This window comes from Hyaena hyaena, unplaced genomic scaffold (genome assembly GCF_003009895.1).
Source record: "Hyaena hyaena isolate Hyena2069 unplaced genomic scaffold, ASM300989v1 scaffold_5, whole genome shotgun sequence".
Classification (NCBI taxonomy): Eukaryota; Metazoa; Chordata; class Mammalia; order Carnivora; family Hyaenidae; genus Hyaena; species Hyaena hyaena.
Window position 1 is genome coordinate 7,550,631 of NW_024080637.1, and position 23,385 is coordinate 7,574,015.

The window sequence follows — 23,385 nt, forward strand, 5'->3', positions numbered from 1 at the left end:
TACAAAGCCTCCTGAGTTAAAGTAGCTCACTGAAGCTAGGGCATGAAGTTTGGGAGGAAATGTAGTTGCAAGTGACAAATATGGAGCAAGAGAAATAAACAAAGATCAGATCATGAAAGGCCAGTATATGGTATTTACATTTTATACAAAAAAAAATGAGGAACTACTCAAGGATATTAAGCTGGGGGTGTAACAATCAGACTTGTATTTAAACAAGAAGGCTATGGTATAAAAAAGGGATGGTAAAGGCCATTATCAAAAGAACTAAACTAAGAGACAAGGGCAATAAATAAGGCAAGAAATGCTAAGAGCCTAAAGTAGGAAATTGGAAGTGAAAGAGAGAAAGAAGGGATGAGTTCAAGAGACACTAAGGAGGCAGCATTCTGTTCATCCTCAACTCATCTGCAATTCATATGGGACACAGAGGAAGAAAGCAGAGTTAAGAATGACTTCTAGTATTCTATTATTAAGTATATATTGATGTCATTCATGGAGAATACTGAAGGAAAAACAGGGTGGAGAGGAAATGATCAATTCTGTATGGACAGACTGGCTCTGAGGCACTTATGAAGCATCTAAGTAGAGACAACTAGGAGTAAGTTATAGACACAGGTCTAAGGGTTCAAGTGGCATGAGCTATCCCTAATTCTACACTACGTATCACAGATTCTCACTGCCTTTAAGTATTCTTATAATTTGTGAGGAAACACTTGAGAAGAAAGAGTTTTATAATTCAACCTTCTTAGAAATATGTAACCGGGTATCTATAACAACTGGTCAGCAAACATGGGATTCTCTTTATTTCCTAGCCAAGCAAAACCTAGTACAAGAAGTTGGCATCTGAAATTTCTGAGCAAAACCTAGAAGGCTATTCTTGGCTGTTTCAAAGAGTTTTTACATGATGAAACTGACATCCAGAAATAACATTTGCCTATTCAACATAACTGAGAACTTACAATATGAAATGGAAGATCATTGGGGACAAAGAACCTATCTATCTTATTCACTGCTGTATCACTAGCAGCTAAAGCAGTGTCTTGTACACTAGGTTACTGAATACATATTTGTTGAGTGAATGATATCCCTTTAGAAGAATGCTATAATGAGTGAATAAATGATGCCTGGTTAGGTAGGGTGTTAAGTAAGAGAAAGACTTTGATTCTCTAGGAAAAGTCAAGAATCCTTGGAGCCTCATAGCCAAGAAACTGCAGTACTGTCAATTCCTCAATGTGTTGGTATAGTTCCTTACTACTCAGGAAATAACAAGGATTTTTTATATGGTTCTCCAAGTTCTAGGGACAAAGAATTTGCTCTAGACCATCTTGATGGGCTTAAGACTACTCATTCAAAATCTATTCAGTAACAGCAAAGTTTTATTGAACATATACTATGTTCCAATACTCTGCTACATACTGAAGATACCAGCTAAGACAGATCTCTGCTCAAGGACCATCATCATCATAAAGAAAGACTTAGAAATAACTAAGTGGGATAGTGTGATGTGTTATAATAAAGGCATAAGATTGTGCAATGAAACTCATGATAAAAAAAATAAATTATGCCCAGGAAGCTTTCAGAAAGTGTTTAGAGAAGGAATGACATTTGGGTTGTGGCTTCATGGGTAAATGGATATTCACCAAATGAAAGAAAGGCAAAAGGATATTCCAGGGAGAGCTAACAGTCTAAGTAAAAACACAGAAGCAAGTACTGTAAACCACACGTAGGAAAAAACAAGTAATTTGGTGAAGCGAGAAACTGGGAATAGCCAGAAAGTGGTAAGAAATAAGAACGGCAAAGTAGAGTGGGCCAAATTATAACAAGCTTATCATCTCATATGAAAGAATTTCTATTATATCATATAAGCAATGAAAATTCACTAAAACTTTATCACCAACCATTCACATTCTTTCTTAAGCGTAAATAAATGGCATTCTAAATATAAACAAACCCAAAGCTAAAACTGCAGTAAAAAATTTACCTGGGTACAGGCCTTTTATAAAAAAACAATAAAATATTCTAGTTAATATCCTTAATTTCTTGCCTTTACTTTTCAAGTGTAAGTTATATATTCCATAGCAAGATAACCCAAATTTTTACAGTTTCATATTTCTTAAATACTTACGGGTTATTAACTGAATGTTTATGATTTTTCCATCCAATTTTTGCAAACTGTTCAATCTTTGTTCCTGTAGAGAAAACAAATATCTGTTAGTGGTTTCATGCTTTCCTATTGCTTATTAACAAATGTTCCAATGGAACTCAGTGTCCTGCCAAATATTTCCACATTTTTCTTTGCACAGATTATCAGTATTGATGACTTCAACAACTGATCCCTCACATAAATATTTCTTTAATTAAGCGTGGGCATATTTAATGAATTGAATCCACTAATAAATATATGATATGAAAATAGTTCAAATTGGCCAATTCTACCTAGTGTAACTAGGGTCTAGTTTCAAAAGCCAGAATATATAGCCTGGGATTCACAGTGCATATAAGGCAGGAAAGCCCTGCGAGCAACTTTTTAAGGAGCTTGACAAAACATCCTAATGCCTCTGGACTAAGTGAATTTTACAAGTCACACTCTCCAGGACCTGATCCTTCTCCTTCTTTATGGCAAGGCAGAAGGTTCTTTAGAAAAGTTATAACCTAGAGGTGCCTGGGTGACTCCGTTGATTAGGCATCTGATGCTTTATGGCTCTGGTTATGATCTTAGCTCGTGAGCTTGAGCCCTACATCAGGCTCTGTGCTGACAATGCGAAGCCTGCTTGGGATTCTGTCTCCCTCTCTCTGCCCCCTCCCCACTCATGCTCTCTCTCACTCAAAAATAAAAAAATAAACATCCTTTAATGTTAAAAAAAAAAAAAAAAAAAGGGCTCCTGGGTGGCTCAATCGATTGAGTGTCCGACTTTGGCTCAGGTCATGATCTCATGGTTCATGGGTTCGAGCCCCGCAACTGGCTCTGTGCTGACAGCTAGCTCAGAGCCTGGAGCCTGTCTTCAGATTCTGTATCTCCCTCTCTCTCTGAACCTCCCCTGCTCACATTGTCTCTCAGAAATAAATAAAACATTAAAAATTTAAAAAAAAGAAATACATATGTTATTAAAATCCTTAACAGAAAGTTGAAGATTAGCGTCAGGAAAACAAAAGCATATATTAAGGAAGTAAAATATGCAAAAACAAGATACATCTATTTGCTGTATATAAGAGACTCATTTTTTTTCTTTCATAGTTTATTGTCAAGTTGGATATATATATATATATCCATATATATACCATATAACATACCATATAACAACCAGTGCTCATCCCAACAAGTGCCCTCCTCCATACCCATCACACTCCTTCCCTTCTCCCTCCTCCATCAGCCCTCAGTTTGTTCTTAGTATTCAAGAGAAGAGACTCATTTTAGACCTGAGGACACCTTCAGATTGAAAGTGAGGGGATGGAGAAATATATATCATGCTACTGGAAGTCAAAAGAAAGCTGGAGTAGCCATAATTATATCAAACAAACTGGACTTTAAAGTTAAGACAGTAACAAGAGATGAAGAAAGGCATTATAAAATAATTACAGGGTCTATCCATCAGGAAGAGCTAACAATTATTAATGTCTATGAACTGAATTTGAGAAAACCCAACTACATAAAACAATTAATCACAAAGATAATCTTACTGATAAGAATGTGCTAATTGCAGGGGACTTTAATACTCCACTTACAGCAACGGATAGATTAACTAGACAGAAAATCACTAGGAAACAATGGACCTGAGTGACACATTGGACCAGATGGACTCAACAGATACTTAGAACTCTACATCCTAAGGCTATTGAATTCACTTTCTTCTTGAGTAAACATGATATATTCTCCAAGATAGATTACATACTCAGTCATAAAGCAGCCCTCAATAGGGGCGCCTGGGTGGCTTAGTCGGTTGAGCGTCCGACTTTCGCTTAGGTCATGATCTCACGGTTCGTGGGTTCGAGCTCCACGTTGGGCTCTGTGCTGACTGCCAGCTCAGAGCCTGGAGCCTGTTTCAGTCTGTGACTCCCTCTCTCTCTGACCCTCCCCTGCTCACGCTGTCTCTCTCTCTCTCTCTCTCTCCTAGAAGTAAATAAAACATTAAAAAAAATTTTTTTAAAAAAATAAAAAATAAAGCAGCCCTCAATAAATATAAAAGAATTGATATCATACCATGCACACTTTCAGATCACAATGCTATGAAACTTGAAATCAATCACAGGAAAAAGTCTGGAAAACCTCCAAAAACATAGAGGTTAAAGAACACCCTACTAAAGAAGGGGCCAACCAGGCAATTAGAGAAGAAATTTAAAAATACATGGAAACAAATGAAAATGAAAATACAATAATCCAAACTCTTTGGGATGCTGCAAAGGCAGTCATAAGAGGAAAATACACTGCAATCTAGGCCTATTTCAAGAAACTAGAAAAAGTACAAATACAAAATCTAACAGCGCACCTAAAGGAACTAGAAGCAGAGTAACAAGAACACCCCAAACCCAGCAGAAGAAGAGAAATAATAAATATCAGGGCAGAAATAAACAATATAGAATCCAAAAAAAACAGATGAACAGATCAATGAAAGCAAGAGTTGGTGTTTTGAAAAACTAAACAACATTGATAAACCTCTAGCCAGGCTTCTCAAAAAGAAAAGAGAGAGCACCCAAATAGATAAAATCATGAATGAAAATGGATTTTTTACAACCAGTCCCTCAGAAATACAAGCAATTATCAGGAATACTATGAAACATTATATGCCAACAAAATGGACAACCTAGAAGAAATGGACAAATTCCTAAATACACACAAAATTCAGATGGGAAGAGAGAGAAAATCTGAACAGACCCACAACTAATAAAGAAATTGAATCAGTTATCAAAAATCTCCCAACGAATAAGAGCCCTGGGCCAGATGGCTTCCCTGGGGAATTCTACCAGACATTTAAATCAGAGTTAATACCCATTCTTCTCAGACTATTTCAAAAGATAGAAATGGAAGGAAAACTTTCGGACTCATTCTATGAAGTCAGCATCATTTTGATTCCCAAACCAGACAGAGACCCAGAAAAAAAAAAAAAAAAAGAACTACAGGCCAATATCCCTGATAAATATGGATGCAAAAATCCTCCACAAGATACTCACAAATCGAATTCAATAGCATATAAAAAGAATTATCCACCATGATCAAGTGGGATTCATTCCTGGGTTACAGGGCTGGTTCAATATTCGCAAACCAATCAATGTGATACATCACATCAACAAAAGAAAAGATAAAAACCATTTATGATCCTGTCAATAGAAGCAGAAAAAGTATTTGACAAAATACAGCATCCTTTCTTAATAAAGACCCTCGAGAAAATCAGGATAGAAGGAACTTACTTAAACATCATAAAAGCCATTTATGTAAAGCACACAGCTAAGATCATCCTTAATGGGGAAAAACTGAGAGCTTTCTCCCTGAAATCAGGAACATGGCAGTGATGTCAACTCTCACTACTGTTGTTTAATGTAGTACTGGAAGTCCTAGCATCAGCAATCAGAAAATAAATCATTTTATTTTGAAATGAAATAAAAGGCATCAGAATTGGCAAAGATGAAATCAACCTTTCACTTTTCACAGATGACATGATACTTTACATGGAAAACCTGACAGACTCCACCAGAAGCCTACTAGAACTGATCCATGAATTCAACAAATCGCAGGATACAAAATCAACATACAGAAATCGGTTGCATTTTTATACACCAATAATGAAGCAACAGAAAGAGAAATCAAGAAACTGATCCCATTCACAATTGCACGAAAAACCATAAAATACCTAGGAATAAACCTAACCAAAGATATAAGAGATCTGTATGATGAAAACTATAGAAAACTTATGAAGGAAACTGAAGAAGACACAAAGAAATGAAAAAACATTCCATGCTCATGGATTGGAAGAACAAATATTGTTAAAATGTCAATACTACTAAAAGCAATCTACACATTCAATGCAATCCCAATCAAAATTGCACAGACATTCTTCTCAAAGCTAGAACAAACAATCCTAAAATCTGTATGGAACCACAAAAGATCCCAAATAGATAAAGTAATATTGAAGAAGAAAACCAAAATGGGAGGCATCACCATCCCAGACTTTAACTTCTACTACAAAGCTGTAATCATCAAGACAGTATGGTCTTGGCACAAAAACAGACACATAGACCAATGGAATAGAATAGAGAACCCAGAAAATTGGACTCACAAATGAATGGCCAACTAATCTTTGACAAAGCAGAAAAGAGTATCCAATGGAAAAAAAGACAGCCTCTTTAACAGATGGTGCTAGGGGAACTGAACAGCAACATGCAAAAGAATGAAAATACCACTTTCTTACATCATACACACACAAAAAAACCTCCAAATGGATAAAAGAACTGAAGGTGAGACAGGAAACCATCAAAACCCTAGAGGAGAAAGCAGGAAACAACCTCCTTGACCTCAGCTGCAGCAATTTCTTACTTGACACATCTCCAAAGGCAAGGGAATCAAGAGTAAAAATGAACTATTGGGACCTCATCAAGATAAAAAGCTTCTGCACGGCAAAGCAAACAATCAACAAAACTAAAAGGCAACCAACAAAATGGGAAAAGATAGTTGCAAATGACATATCAGATAAAGGGCTAGTATCCAAAAATCTATAAGAAACTCATCAAACTCCACACCCAAAAAACAAATAATCCAGTGAAGTAATGGGCAGAATACATTAACAGATACTTCTCCAAAGAGGACATCCAGATGGCCAACAGACACATGAAACAATTCTCAGTGTCCCTCATCATCAGGGAAACACACATCAAAACCACACTGAGATACCATCTCATTCCGGTCAGAGTGGTTAAAATGAACAAATCATAAGAGTATAGATGCTGGCGAGGATGTGGAGAAACGGGCACCCTCCTACACTGTTGGTGGGAATATAAACTGGTGCAGCTACTCTGGTCACAGTGTAGAGGTTCCTCACAAAATTAACAATAGAACTGCCCTATAACCTAGCAATAGCACCGCTAGAAATTTACCCAAGGGATACAGGAGTGCTGATGCATAAGGGCACATGTACCCCAATGTTCATAGCAGCACTCTCAACAATAGCCAAAACAAGGAAAGAGCCTAAGTGTTCATCAACTGACGAAAGGATCAAGAAGATGTGGTTTATCTATACAATCTATACATGGCAATGAGAAAGAATGAAATCTGGCCATTTGTAGCAACATGGATGGAACTTGAGGGTGTTATGCTCAATGAAGTAAGTCAGGTAGAGAATAGATGCCATGTTTTCACTCATATGTGGAACAGGAGAAAGTTAACAGAGGACCATAGGGGAGGGGAAGGGGAAAAAATAGTTAAGCAGAGGGAGGGAGGGAGGGAAACCATAAGAGATTCCTAAATACTGAGAACAAACTGAGGGTTGATGAGGGTGGGGGAAAAGGGAAAAGGGGTGATGTGCATGGAGGAGGGCACTTGCTGGGATGAGCACTGGGTGTTTTATGGAAACCAAGTTGACAAAGTATAAAAGAAAAAATATTTTGCATATTAAAAAAATAAATACGTGCATGCATACATACATAATAAATACATAAAAAGATAAAGCTGCATAAGATAGGTTTTGAATCCTGCTTAAGATCCAGGAAGGCCGGGCGCCTGGGTGGCTTAGTCGGTTAAGCGTCCAACTTTCACTTAGGTCATGATCTAGCAGTTCGTGGGTTCGAGCCCCGCGTCAGGCTCTGTGCTGACTGCCAGCTCAGAGCCTGGAGCCTGTTTCAGAGTCTGTCACTCCCTCTCTCTCTGACCCTCCCCTGCTCATGCTGTCTCTCTCTCTCTCCTAGAATTAAAAAAAAAAAAAGATCCAGGAAGGCCAAAAAGAACACTATAGGAGCTGATAATGCTATGTTAATGGATGATGGCACAGGAAAATGAAGAGCCCCCATTTCTGTTTCATCTCTATCTTCTCTGTCAGGAGGATGATTTTCAGAGCAGAAAAGACATTCATATAATTGAGCAATTCTCGTCTCAATTCTAATAAAAAAGGAAGAAGGTAATAGTCCACAGTAGTGATCTCATACAAAGAAGAGTGATAATCAGGTGGCAGCCAATATGGGTTCAGTAGGAGCAAGCAATAGAAGATTAATACCTTTTTTTCTTTATTGGTTTTACTGGTAGAGCAAATGAAACACAGTATCTAATCATCAAGACAATTAAAATTTTTAGGACACCTTTTGGACAAGGTAAGGAAATACAATAGTGTGGGTTTTGGTTTTTGGGGGGAGCACATTAATATTACTAAAAAATGAGGGTTCTGTCAAATACATTTATATAATACTGGGTTTAAAAAAGTGAAACAAGTTTCTTTACGGCAAGACACTCATAGCCTTTACTATTATTATATGTGTATCATGACTGTCCAAAAGGGGTTAAAGAATTTGAAGCATCTCCCAACTTATCTGACCCATGTCATAGAGACCCATATCATAGAGGTTAATGTCCCAGAGAACACATACTGGGAAACCACCAACAATGACTAATGTGGGTTAACTGGAGAAAAGCCTCTAGTGCTAACCTCTAACCTCAGCCATGCTCTGGCTAATATGTCTAAAAACTGGATTAGAAAATTAAAGGCACACTCACCAAACCTGAATGTGGGAAGGACTGCTATAATATTGAATCCAAATAGACTTCAACAAAGTTTATTAATAAGATGGATCAGAATATATTTAAATTAAATGTCCAATTCTATTTCCCAAAACAATCTGGGAAAAGGAGCAGCAACTATGAGAAATGCTCTGAGGTTCTCTTTTTGACTACAAGCTCAATATGATTTAATAGCGTAATGCAACTACCAGGAAAGCTTACAGGTGATCACAGTATCTGCAATTAGAACTGTGATGATGGATGATGAAACAAGTCAAATGAGAAACAGTTAAAAGGAAGTTAAGCACAAGATCTGGCTGGCTTCAGATATTTGTAGGGCTACAGAAAAAGGCTCACCTCCTGTGAGCATCAGAAGACAGAAACAAGACTATGGACAAAAACTATAGGGACAGAGATTTGAGTGCAACATGGAAAAGACCACTGTAACAACTGGAATCACCCACAAAATGGAAGAAGTGACCTTTTGGTGGCACTGGAGTGATGAAAATGTTCTGAAATTAGATAGTGGTAATGGTTGCAAAAGTCTGAATATATTAAAAATCACTGAATTGTACACTTTAAAAGGGTGAATTTTATGGTATGTGAATTATATCTCAATAAAGCTGTCATTAAAAAAAGAAAATGAATTAAATTCCCAACCAACTCAAAAACTAGAAAAACAACAACCAAAGTAAACCAAAAGAAAGCACAAAGAAGATAAAAGCAGAAGTTAATTGCATAAAGAATAAAAAGAGTAGACATAATCAAGATCCTGATATTTTGAAAAATTTAACAAAGTAGGGGTGCCTGGATGGCCCAGTTAGTTGAATGTCTGACTCTTGATATCAGCTCAGGTCATGATTCCAAGGTTGCAGGATGGAGCCCCATGTTGGCCCCCACGATGAACAGCTTGCTTAAGATTTTCTCTCTCTCTTTTTATGCCCCTCTCCCCTGCTCACATGTACTCTCTCTCTCTCTCTCGCTCTCAAATAAAAAAAAAAGTTAATGAAATAGGCAACTACCTAATTTAATTCTAAAAAGGAGAAAGGAATGGGGCACTTGGGTGGCTCAGTCAGTTAAGTGTCTGACTTTGGCTCAAGTCATGATCTCGCAGTTGGTGAGTTTGAGCCCCACATTGGGCTCTGGGCTGACAGCTCAGAGCCTGGAGCTTGCTTCAGATTCTGTGTCTCCCTCTCTCTGTCCCTCCCTTGCTCACACTCTGTCTCTCTCTCTTTCAAAATTAAATAAACATAAGAAATAACAAGAGGGAAATATCAATGAAATAGAAACAAACTATAAAATTGCAAAAGACTGTTTTCAGACCTTAATACAAAGATTTGGAAATCTAAATGAAATGGATAATTTCCTAGAGATATATAAACTACCCAAAATAACCTCACTGAAGATAGAATATTTAAACATAAAGAAACCAAGCAAGTACCAAAAAGAAAAAAAAGAAAAAAAAAAATAGGCCAAGATGGGTTCACAGGGAATTCTATCAAACCTACAAATATTAGGTAGTCCCAATGCTCCATAAAGTGTATCAAAGCATTAAAAGTAAGGAGAGGCTACCATGGGGGAGAAGAAGGGGAAAAATAATGGCGGAGAGGGAGGGAAGCAAACCATGAGAGACTCATGAATGCCGAGAACAAATTGAGGGCTGATGAGGGAGGGGGGAAGGGGAAGGCGGGTGATGGGTATGGAGGAAGGCACTTGTGGGGATGAGCACTGGGTGTTATATGGAAACAACTTGACAATAAACTATTAAAAAAAAGTAAGGAGAGGCTTCCTATTTCTTTTTATAAAGCAAGTATGAAATTAACATAAATCACTTGCAAATGTTGATTTGAAAGTACTAAATAAAATAAAATAGTGACAGAATCTAACCCCACATTAAAAAAAATCAATACATCACAACCAACTGGCATTCATTCCAGATATGCAAAGTTGATTCAATATCAGGAACCCAATAATAAAATATTCTAATAATATATCTAAGAGCAATTAACAGTAGCTAGAAAAAACCTTTAACAAAATTCAATACTCATTTCTGAAAGAAAAGAAAACAAATGATGGATGCTTTCAGAACACAAGAAAATTATTTATTATGTATTATGTTTCAATTATAAAAAATTATGTATTGCATATCTTTTTTATATATAAAAGATCCTGAGGCCATCAACCAGCATCTTATTTAATGGTATAATAACATCTCCCATAATGGATTGTTGTGAGAATTGAATAAGATATTATAAGTATGGAAATTCATTCATTCATTTACTCATTCATCAAATATTTATTGAGTATTTACATATGCTAGGGACCGCAGAAGAGAAAGGGGAAAAAAACAACTTTCTTCTGTTTAGATTACATGCCAAACATTATGCTAGGCTAGATATATTGAAAATAAACAAAACAGACATGGATCCTGCTTCCACGGAGTTTACAAAATAATGAGGAAGGCAAAAATTAAACAACTAAAACCATACACATTTATATATATGAATATAAATAGTGCTAGATGCTGTGAAGGAAAGCAATAGGGGGCTATCTATGAATAAGAATAACAGGAGGGGCCTACTTCAATTTGAATGGTCAAGAGCAATCTTTCTTTGGAGAATAATTAATTATAGAATACCTGCTTTGTGCCAGGCACTGTTCTAGGTAACAATAAATGAACAGGGAATAAAACAAAAATCAGTGGCCTTATGGAACTTAGATTCTGTTTGGAGGAGACAATCAGTAAGAAAAAATATATATGCCAGGTTTTATATGTATTATATAAAATAATAAAGGAGGAGACATAGAGAATAGGTAGTTCTGGGAAAGGGGGTGATGAAAGAAGCAGATGACAACATTTAAGCAAAGACCTGATGGAAGTAAGGGAGCTAGCACCAATGATACCTTAGCGTCAAGTACTAATGATATCTTAGGGTAAAGTTGCCAGAAGTGGAAACAGCAAGGCCCTGCCTCAAGCAGGAATGTGTTCACTGTTTTCAAAAACAGAAAGGATAATGTGGCCAGGAGTAGAGCACTGAAAGAAAAATATGGTAACATATGAGGTCAGAATGCTAATGGGGGTGGAGGATTAGATCGTGCAGAAGTCTGTAAGCCATAATAAGACCTCTAACTTTCAATCTGAGTATGATGGGAACATATGGAGGGTTTTGGGCAGAGAAGTGAACTGATCTGGCTTATATTTTAAACACACTGCTATGAAGCAGGATTTAGACTGTTAAGTGCTGATATAGCTGACATACGATATGGGATATAGGATATAGCTGTTAAGTGCTGGGTTGTCATTCGCCCTGCTCAAATAAAGTTGTTTCTTAATTCTAAATGTCTGCTATACTCTTGTGGCAGCAAGGGACACTTGGTCTCATACATGTCAATAAAATTAAATACTGATTTGAATGGTGATTCTTGAATTAAAAAACAAAAAACAAAACAACCTCCCCCCCCCCCCCCCCCCCCCCCACATACACACACAAACCCACTGCTCTGGCTATAAAGCAAAGAATGGACTGCAAAGATACCCAAGAAGAAGCAAAAAACAAAACAAAACAAAAAACAAACAAACAACAATAACAACAAAAACAGTTAGGACTCCTATAATCCATATGAGAAATTAGGGTGACTTGTACTGCAATAGAAGTGGTAGAGTGTGGGGTAAGAAATGTTTATTGAGAAATGAGTGAAACGGTTTGCCAATATACTCAATGTCAAGTTCAACTAGAATCAAGAACAACTCCATGGTTTTTGGACAAATGTCCTAGAAAGATGGAGTTACATGTATTGAAGGGGAAATCTTCAGGAGGAACAGAGGGTTCAAGGAAATAGAGTTCAAGGAAAGAATTGGGACTTCAGTTTTAGACTCATTAAAGTTGAGATGCCTGTTATAGACATCCAAGTGGAGGTATCTTTGTAAAGTGTTAGACATATGAGACAAGACTTCTAAAACCTAATGGATGAAGACAGCCAATCTTGAAAGAATGGAGGGAAGAGCGCTGTAGCCAAAGGGAATATGAGACTCTGAGGCAGAAAACAGTTTGGCTTACTGAAGATACTGAAAGAAGGCCGGTGTGCTCACAACCCAGGAGACTACACAATGGAAATGAAAGCAAGAAATCATTTTTTAAAATACAGAATCTCATTGTTTTACAATAGCAAGTAATGAATATATATTTTGATACCTAAATGCTATGAACTGTGTCCCTGACAAAATTCATATGTTGAAGCCCAAACCCCAGTGTATTTGGAAACGGGACTACTGGGAGGTAATTAGGGTAGTGAGGTCATGACAGTGAGGTCCCCATGATAGATTAGTGCCCTTACAATACTCCTTTTAAGAAGGGGAATAGGGGTGCCTGGGTGGCTCAGTCGGTTAAGTGTCAGACGTCGGCTCAGGTCATGATCTCACGGTTCATGGGTTCAAGCCCCGCATCGGGCTCTGTGCTGACAGCTAGCGCAGAGCCTGGAGCCTGCTTCTGATTCTGTGTCTCCCTCTCTCTCTCTGACCCTCCCCTGCTCATGCTGTCTCTCTCTCTCTCTCTCAGAAATAAATAAAACATTAAAAATTTAAAAAAAAAAGGGGGGGAAGAGAAAGATGTTTCTTTCTCTCTCTGTCTTATTCTCATTCTCTCTCTTTGCATCCACACTAAAGAAGAGGTCAGGTGAGTACACATGAGAGGGCAGCCACCTAAAAACCAAGAGAAGAGGCCTCAGAATAAAATCTATCTTGTAATTTGATCTCAGACTTACCAGCCTGTAGAACTGTGAGAAATAAATTTTTGTTGTTTGAGCCACCCAATCTATGGTATTTTGTTATGGTACGCAAGCTGACTAATATACTGGAACTGGGGTTACACTAAACAAAAATGTAAATAAAATACGTGAATGGCTTTGAGACCAGGAAGTGAGTTTTAAGAAAACTGCTAGTGAAAGCCTAAATAAAGTTCCGTAAAAAACTATTAGTAGAAGCCTCCAGATCCTGTGAGGATGCTGTTGGTGAGAGCTGCAAAATGATAAAAACCTTACTGAGAACCAGAGGAAAGGAGATCCTTGCTACAATAGTAGCTGAAATTATAGTAACACTATTATCTGCAGTTATGTGAAAATTAGATAATAACCAAAATATTGAAGGTGCCACATGATTTCTTCTGGCTATTTATAGTAAAAATCTATACTGCTATACTGAAGAAAAGGGCTGTTACACAAAAAGAATTCTGGACCTGATGGCATTGAAAGTTCAAGCCTCTCAAAGTAAGAAAAGATGCTAAAATTAAGAAATGGTCTTTGAGGGGCGCCTGGGTGGCTTAGTTGGTTAAGCGTCCGACTTTCGCTTAGGTCAAGACCTCACGGTTCGTGGGTTCGAGCCCCGCGTCAGGCTCTGTGCTGACTGCCAGCTCAGAGCCTGGAGCCTGTTTCAGTGTCTGTGACTCCCTCTCTCTCTCTGACCCTCCCCTGCTCATGCTGTCTCTCTCTCTCTCTCCTAGAAATAAATAAAACATTAAAAAAAAAAAAAGAAAGAAAGAAATGGTCTTTGAGCAAAGATCAAATCCAGGGCACTGCCAGTAAAAAATGATACAAAGATGACGCCCAGGGTATGATAAATCTTTTGCTATAATGTCAGAAAGATCAAAAGTGATGCCTCAGAATATAGTTCAAACAGAAACAAAGCCCTCTAAAGAGAAAAAGGTTGTGCCTCACAAATCCTCTCAATCTAAGAACTCAATCAAAGAATTAGGAAGCTTAAGAATGCTGTCCCTCAGCCATTTCAGAAGGGACCCAAGGCAGAAGAAAGCTTATCTTTCTTATCTTTTTTTTTAAACGTTTGTTTATTTTGAGAGAGGGTGGGGTGTGCACAGACAGAGGAGGGGCAGAAGGGACAGAAGGAGAGGGTGACAGAGAATCTCAAGTAGGATCATGGAGTCTGAGGGGCTCAATCCTAGGATCAAGAACTGAGACAAAATCAAGAGTCAGACATTTAACCAACTGAGCTACCCAGGTACCCCAGAAGAGAGCTTATCTTAAAGAGATTTGTAGGAGCACCTGGGTGGCTCAGTCGGTTAAGCATCTGACTTCGGCTCAGGTCATGATCTCATAGTTCATGGGTTCCAGCCCCACATAAGGCTCTGTGCTGACAGCTCAGAGCCTGGAGCCTGCTTCAGATTCTGTGTCTCCCTCTCTATGCCCCTCCCCCACACAAGCGCGCTCTCTCTCTCTCTCTGTCTCTCTCTCTCTCTCACACACACACACGAATAAACATTAAAAAAAAAAGAAAAAGATTTGTGGGTAGCTTTTTGTCTAATGGAGTGACCCAAGAAGATTCACAAGAGACCCACAAAATTCTTAAGATAAAAATAATCTACAGAGTATTCTTGGGTGTTATCATTCTATTTTTTACCCGGTAGGTGGTTTCAGTCAGTTATGAGCCTTGTGAGAATTCATTAAGCTGTACATTTTTTTTAAGTTTATATACTTTTGAGAGGGAGAAGGAGAGAATGAGCGGGGGAGGGGCAGAGAGAGGAAAGAGAGAGAATCCCAAGCAGGCTCCACACTCAACACAGAGCCCAACTTAGGGGGGGCTTGATCTCACAACCATGAGATTATGACCTGAGGCAAAATCAAGGGTCAGACACTTAACCAACTGAGTCACCCAGGCACCACCTGTATATTTATGTTTTGTGTACTTCTCTGTATTGAGTTATAGTACCCATCAATGACAAATTTTGATTTTTATTTATTTTTTTAAATTTTTTAAAATGTTTTCTTTATTTCTGAGAGAGAGAGAGACAGTGCAAGCAGGTGAGAGTCAGAGAGAGAGGGAGACACAGAATCTGAAATAGGCTCCAGGCTCTGAGCTAGCTGTCAGCACAGAGCCCAACACGAGGCTTGAACCCACGAACTGTGAGATCATGACCTGAGCTTAAGTGGGACACTTAAATGACTGAGCCACCCAGGTGCCCTGACAAATTGTGATTTTTAAAAAATGCTGGTGGGTTCAACCAACTAACCTGATTCCATCATTTCCTAGCAGGCCACAGGCCACAGTTTGAAAAATTCTGGTCTAGAGTTAAGAGTTGTGGTAATGAAAGGAACTGGAAGGAGTCTGGAGTCTTTGGTTTGGAGTGCACAGGTAGAATTGATAAGGCATAATAAGGGATTAGAATAGGGAGAAAGGAGGGAGAAGCGTCAAAAAGGACTCATGTTTCTCCTTTGAATATGTGAATGAATGGAAGTGCCACTTACTGAGATGAGGAAAACTACAGGAGGAACAAGTTAAAAATGATGGGAAAAGAGAATTAAGAGTTTTCATCTGAACATGTTAAATTGAGATGCCTATTATATATACAAGCAGAGATCCAAGATGCCAACTGGATATGTATAGAGGCCATCACTGACTACCCTGAGTTTGCCCTCCTCACCCCACAAGTATATTTACCTTGTTTTTTCTTCGCAAGACTACTAATTACCTGAAATTATCTTCATTCTTTTCATGTGTGATTATCTCTCCCATACTAGAAATTTAAGAAAAACTTCATACTTCATCTGCTTATTTTATAGTTTATGAATGAATGCACTAATATACTCAATTCTTTTTCCCTCTTAAATGTACTTTAAGATCTGACTTTGCAGGGGCGCCTGGGTGGCTTAGTGGGTTAAGCATCTGACTTTTGGTTAGGTCATGATCTCGCGGTTCGTGGGTTCGAGCCCCACGTCGGGCTCTGTGCTGACTGCCAGCTCAGAGCCTGGAGCCTGTTTCAGTGTCTGTGACTCCCTCTCTCTCTCTGACCCTCCCCTGCTCATGCTGTCTCTCTCTCTCTCTCTCTCTCTCTCTCTCTCTCCTAGAAATAAATAAATAAATAAAAACATTAAAAAAAAAAAAAAAAAGATCTGACTTCGCAGTTTCATACCACAAAAGAAGTGGAATATATTTTCCTATCCTTTGATTCCAAGCTTGCCATGTAACTTGCTTTGGTCAACAGCTGAAATCTCAAAAGGGTTTACATGTTGCAGATTACTCTCTTGTCCTTCTGCTGTCACCACAAAAAGGACATGCCAGGGCTGGCTCTCTGGTCCCAGGAAGAAGAAAGATATATTACCCAACCAAACAAGAGTAGAACCAGAGACTCCAACCAACCTATAGTCATAGGATTAACCCAAACAAAAAGAGCTGAGCTCAGTTTAGATGAGCTGATTCCTAGTCAATCTGCTAACTTGTAAAAATTAATTATTGTTTAAAATCACTGAGTTTTGGCATGGTTTATTACAAAGCAATAGCAAACTGATATACTGATATATCCCAATCCCTAGAACAGTACCTATAATGAGAGCCCAAATAGTATTTTAAATGAATTATTTAATTGAAAAAGAAATAGATAAAGAATGGCCAAAGAGGTAAGGAAAACCAGGAGAACAAGGTGTCACAAAAGCCAAGAGAAGAATATGCTTCAAGAAGGAAGTAGTCAAAAGGGATTAATGGTGCTGAGGTCTGTTAAATTAGGATTAAAAAGTATTTACTGGATATGGCAACATGGTGTTCAATGGTAGCCTTGAGAAAGGAGGGAAGCCAGATTAGAATGGACTGAGTCTAAAAATGTAGGAAATAACTATAAGAAAAAAATTATTGGGGCGCCTGGGTGGCTCAGTCAGTTAAGTGTCCGACTTAAGCTCAGGTCATGATCTCACGGTTCGTGGGTTCAAGTCCCATGTTGGGCTCTGCGCTGACAGCTAGCTCAGAGCCTGGAGCCTATTTCAGATTCTGTGTCTCACTTTCTCTCTGGTCCTCCCTACCCCAAGCTTTGTCTCTCTCTGTCTCAAAAATAAGTAAACATTAAAAAAAGAAAGAAAAGAAAAAAGCAAGAAAGCAAGCAAGAAAGCAAGAAAGCAAGAAAGAAAGAAAGAAAGAAAATTACTGGAGTGCCTGGGTGGCTCAGACTGTTGAGCGTCCACCTTCAGCTCAGGTCATGATCTTGTGGTCTGTGAGTTCAAGCTCCACGTTAGCTGCCAGTACAGAGCCTGGAGCCTGCTTTGGATTCTGTGTCTCTCTGTCTCTCTGCCCCTCCCCTGCTCATGCTCTTTCTTTCTGTCTCTCAAAAAATAAATAAACATTAAAAAAATTTTAATATAAATAAATAAAGAAAAGAAAATTCTCATGGCCAAAAACTAGCAATGTTCTTCCCACCATTCTTCCTTGACAATTTTTTTTCCCTTCTTATTATTTGATTTTGGCTATCAAACAACCTGGGATATTTTTCCTCAAAGAATAAGAAAGCTGAGGGGTGCCTGGGTGGCTCAGTTGGTTAAGCGTCTGACTTCAGCTCAAGTCACAATCTCACGGTTCATAGATTCAAGCCCTGCATCGGGCTCTGTGCTGACAGCTAAGAGCCTGGAGTCTGTTTCAGATTCTGTTTCTCCCTCTCTCTCTGCCCCTCCCCTGCTCATATTCTGTCTCTCTCTGTCTCAGAAATAAATTAACATGAAAAAAAATTTTTTTTAATTAAAAAAATAGAATAGTAAAGCTGAACTTTGAATAGGATTACTTTCTTATCTCATAGCACACAGCAAGGCACTGGTTCAGGATCATATAATAAATAAATAAATATAAGAAATCCTATCTGTACTATCCTATGCTTTAACTAATTGACTGAGGCAAGCCAATCATTGATTATCAGTCAAAAAATTAGAATGTTTACTTATAAAATGCAAATCAATTGTGAAATTTAAACCTCATAAAACATTACAAATGACTGATGATGGACTCTTGATAAATTTAAACACTAAGAATAAAAGTTGGCTATATAAAACTATTACCAAGAACAAGCTTTAAGTCTCATCATATTCAGAAATGATACACCTCAATTTATAATTTATGATTAAAGAGGGCAAGATTTATGTTACTTTTCCTATTTCCATTTCTTGATATGGAATATTCTAGGTACCTCCCATATGATGTTCTATATATAAACACCTTCTCCACAATTAAATCCTACATGGACTATTTCTTCAATTTAATTCAAAAACCACTTTATATTTTATGGATCCTGATATCTTCCAAGTTCTTAAATAAATTCGTATTGTTTCTCATCATATGCATATAACTATCAATAGGCCTTAAAATGTTTTTAATATACCATATTTTTCCATGTGCTCTTTTCCAGCAAGCCCAAACATCTGAGGAGCAATTGGTTTGGCAGACAATCCATATATTTTTATCAGGACTTCAAGATGCTTATCAATTGGATTGGTTCTTTGTGAAGTCTAAGAGAAGGGGAAAAGAAATAAATACTTGATGTGATAAATCTCTTTCAATTATTACAGTATTACTTAAGACAACTGCTTATTCTTTTTTTAAAAATTTTTAATGTTTTATTTATATTTGAGAGGGAGAGAGGCAGAGCACGAGTAGGGGAGGGGTAGAGAGAGAGGGAGACACAGAATCTGAAGTAGGCTCCAGGCTATGAGCCATCAGCACAGAGCCCAACATGGGGCTCAAACTCATGGACTATGAGATCTTGACCTGAGCCAAAGTTAGACGCTTAGCCAACTGAGCCACCTAGATGCCCCAAGACATCTGCTTATTCTAAGCCACAGAAAACTAAAAATAAGCAATGTAAATAAAATTAGCCAGGAAATGTTTTGCAGGGAAACATGGAAAGGAAAAATAATCAAGTGAGGTATTAATTTTTTCATGAAATATTTATCAAGAATCCAGTATGTACCCATACTACTCAAAGTAGTTTGTTCTCCTCATCTGGCATTTACAACTGAGGCAGAGAAGGGACAAAAGGTAATGAAGATAAAAATAAATAAAAATGTAAATAATAATGCTATAAAGAAGAATAAATTCAAGTAAGGGAATAAAGACTGAAGGTAGGAAATGTTATTTTATACACAATACTCAGGTAAGGTCTCAATGACAAAATGGTATTTGAGCAGGAATGTGAAGCAGTAAGGAGTAAGTTATCTGGGTAACATTGAAAAGGAGCATTCTAGGAAGAGGGAACAGCAGCCAAAACAATCTTAAGGCAGAAGCATGCTTGGGTGTTTGAGAAAAGAAGCGAATTAGGACTAAGATAAAGTAATACTGGGGGGCCTGGGTGGCTTAGTCGGTTTAGCGTCCGACTTTCGCTTAGGTCATGATCTCGCGGTTCGTGGGTTCGAGCCCCGCGTCGGGCTCTGTGCTGACTGCCAGCTCAGAGCCTGGAGCCTGTTTCGGAGTCTGTGACTCCCTCTCTCTCTGACCCTCCCCTGCTCACGCTGTCTCTGTCTCTGTCTGTCTCTCTCCTAGAAATAAATAAAAAACAGTAAAAAAAAATTAAAAAAAAAAAAAGATAAAGTAATACTCAGAGAGTGTAATTACCTTTATTTCCTGGTTCTACAGTATAAGAACATAGTTACTATCACAAATATTCCATAAAGGGAAAGTTAACAGTTTCTTTTCAGTTTCCCTGCTAGACTATGAACTTCCTGAAGGCAGGAATTCTTTTTCATACACCTTTGCACATATACCCAATGCTTAACATATGGCCTGCTACCCAGTAAACATTCTATAATTGATGAATGAATAAATGAGGATTTTTTTTTTTTTTTTTGGCCCACAGGGGTTCCAGAAGGAATACTGTTAAGCCCTTCTCTCTGATTAAGAAAATATAAAGGCACCTGGGTGGCTGAGCTCATTAAGTGTCTGAGTTTGGCTCAAGTCATGATCTCACGATCTGTGAGTTCGAGCCCCACACTGGACTCTGTGCTGACAGCCAAGAGCCTGAAGCCTGGTTTAGACTCTGTGTCTCCCTCCCCTGCTCATGCTCTGTCTCTCTCTCTCTCAAAAAAAATTAAAAAAAAAATTATAAAAAAGAAAATACAGGCTTAAAGGAAGAAAATTATTTAGCTAAGATATGATAAACAACTTGACAATCCATATGATACTTGATATAAATGGGTCTTGTGAATCTCTGAACACAGAAATCTTAAAAATAAGCATATATAATTATGTGTTTTTGGATGGCCACAGATATAATATTTTATTGTCTAAACAAACTTTTAAAAAACAAAAAGAAGGGGCCCCTGGATGGCTTAGTCAGTTAAGCATCCAACTTCAGTTCGAGGCATGATCTCATGGTTCATGTGTTCAAGCCTCACATTGGGCTCTCTACTGTCAGCACAGAGTCCACCTTGGATTCTCTTTCCCCCTCTCTGCTCCTCCCCTGCTCCTTGTCTCTCTTTCTCACTCAAAAATAAACATTAAGAAAAAAAATTTTTTAAAGAGGAAATGTTCACTGCTAAGAAAAAAGGGGTGCTAATTAAAACAATGATATATAACTTCTGTTTCTAGACATGATGGATTACAGAAAACAGATTTATCCTTCTAGCTTAATCATCTAAAAGCCTGGACAAAATATACAAAGCAACAATTTTCAATGTACAAGTATAAAGCATAGCTTAGTGATCTCTGAGAGAAGGAAAACAAATAAGATAAGCATTATAATTTTCCCCAGATTGCTACTAGAAAGAATAGAGAGGAGTAACATAGAGTCCAGCAATCTTCCTAAGGTGAAGAAACAGAATTCAGAATTCAAAGAGACCAAGGCATCTAGAATTCACAGAGAAGAAAACTAGAGAGAAAAAGAGAGCAAGCGAGAACACATGTTCACATGCTCTGAACATGAGTGTTCTCCTTTAGTCTTCAGTGAGTCTGATCAACTCATGAGTATGAGGAAGCCAATGAAATAAGGGAAAAAAAATCACTGGACAGTAGACAGAACAATTTCCAATGCTCACATAGGGGCAGATATAGTTCTTATTCTCAACAACCACAATAGAAAGATCTAACATATAAAGTGTCAATAGAATCCTGAGGTTATTGCCTGAAAATCCACGCAGTTTAGTCTATGAATAAAGACTGTTCAGATTCTACCTAACAGCACTTAAAAGCAAATCTCAAAAGGATCAAAAGCAAATCTCAAAAGGATCAAACCATTTCTAAAAGAAACTGCTCCAGAATAAACCTCTAAAAATAGTTAAAGGAATGAAATAATTTAACACACAACAAAGTAAAATGTACACTGTCTAGAATCCAATCAGAAATTATAAGGCATGCATCCCAGGGCAAGATGGCAGAGACGTAGGGAGCTCCGTGATTTCGCCTGCACCCATCTCTCAAATAGAGAAGGCCTGAAGTCATAGGACACTGAGCCACAGGCGTTTGGGAAGAGAAAGAGACAGAATACACTGGGAAGGAAACCTCATAAGTGCATGAGTGCGAACTGAGGAAGATAAAAGTGGGAAGGGACCCAGAGATATGGAGGGAGGGGAGGGAACCCGGCTTGCGTGCAAATGCGGTGAGTGATTAACCGGCGAGCTGCCGGTCCAGGGGAAAGGAAAGAAAAGTTGAGATTGCTCATAGAACCGTCCCTGGAGAAAAGAAAAACCTCGGCTTGGAAAGAGAGTGTTTTTTAGCTCTGGCTGGGGTGCTGACTTTAAACTAGGTGCCCCAGTCCCAGAAGGTACCAAGAAAAACTGCACTACCACGCGCCCGGCACCATCCATGGCAGTGGCGGCCCACTGAAGCGGCTGCGACGCCTGCAGCGGTGGTGCCAGCCACCCAATGAAGCGGCGGAGGCAACAGCAGCAGCGGTGGTGGCGCACACGGCGGCGGCTGCCGGTGAAGTGGCGGCAACGCCTGCGGCGGCGGTGCTAGCATCCCGGTAAGCAGCAGCAGGCACGCAACAGCTCCCGCTGAAGCAGAGACACAGACTCTGCGAACCTGAAGTTGCTACATTCCCCGAATGCACTCAGGTTGTATCCCTGCTTGACCCCTGCAGATCTGAGACTGCACACTTCCCCCACCCCTCACTCAACAGGGAAGCAGCAACCCGCGGGACTGAACAGGGCAGTATAAACAAAGCCAGAGGACGTGGACCCGGAAACGAGGCAGGGCGTGGGGCAAAGAACTCAGCCCGCCTTGGCTACATCCTCAGCACAGGGAGATCTGACCGAAGAAGTGATTTGCAATGCTTGGTTGAGAAGGGACTGGGGTGACACCATTCTTCTCCCCACAACCACCAAGGAGGGGCCTCAGGGAGGCCAGCGGACACAGTGGAGATAAGACCTGCCTACATCAAACCACGCCCATATAGCTCCAGATAGCTCTTTCGTTGTTGCTGCTGTTTTTACCTGAGCCTGGGTTTGCCTGTTTATTGGTTTTGTCTGTGCGTTTGTGTACCTGTGTTCCCTCTGTGGTTGTCTGTTTTGTTTTTCTAGGGCTGCCTCAAGAAACAAGCCAAACTACACATGGTGGAAAGTACCAAATACCACAACCAGTAGGGAAAAAAAATAACCAAACGCTCAACAAGAGAAACCAAGAGACACCATCCAAAGAACACTTCCTGAACAGACAGGCCCTGAACAATCAAAGAGCCCTCTCTCTGATACAGCAGAACTCGCAGGGACAGAGTGTACAACAAGCTTTTAAAATTAACAAGAGATAGGGGCGCCTGGGTGGCTTAGTCGGTTAAGCGTCCGACTTTCGCTTAGGTCATGATCTCGCGGTTCGTGGGTTCGAGCCCCGCGTCGGGCTCTGTGCTGGCTGCCAGCTCAGAGCCTGGAGCCTGTTTCAGTCTGTGACTCCCTCTCTCTCTGACCCTCCCCTGCTCCGCTGTCTCTCTCTCTCTCTCTCCTATAAATAAATAAAA

The 23,385-nt window shown here is 39.0% G+C and overlaps 1 protein-coding gene across 1 annotated transcript in view; it reads right to left on the reverse strand.

Annotated features, from left to right (window-relative positions):
* SCP2 (sterol carrier protein 2) overlaps positions 1-23,385 on the reverse strand; it is a 140,111-nt gene that overhangs the window by 87,714 nt on the left and 29,012 nt on the right. Inside the window, exons 6-7 of the mRNA XM_039237793.1 lie at positions 18,826-18,952; positions 2,123-2,186 (exon numbers count right to left, since the gene is read on the reverse strand). Coding sequence (XP_039093724.1) covers positions 2,123-2,186; positions 18,826-18,952 — 191 coding nt within the window. The remainder of the gene's footprint in view (positions 1-2,122; positions 2,187-18,825; positions 18,953-23,385) is intronic.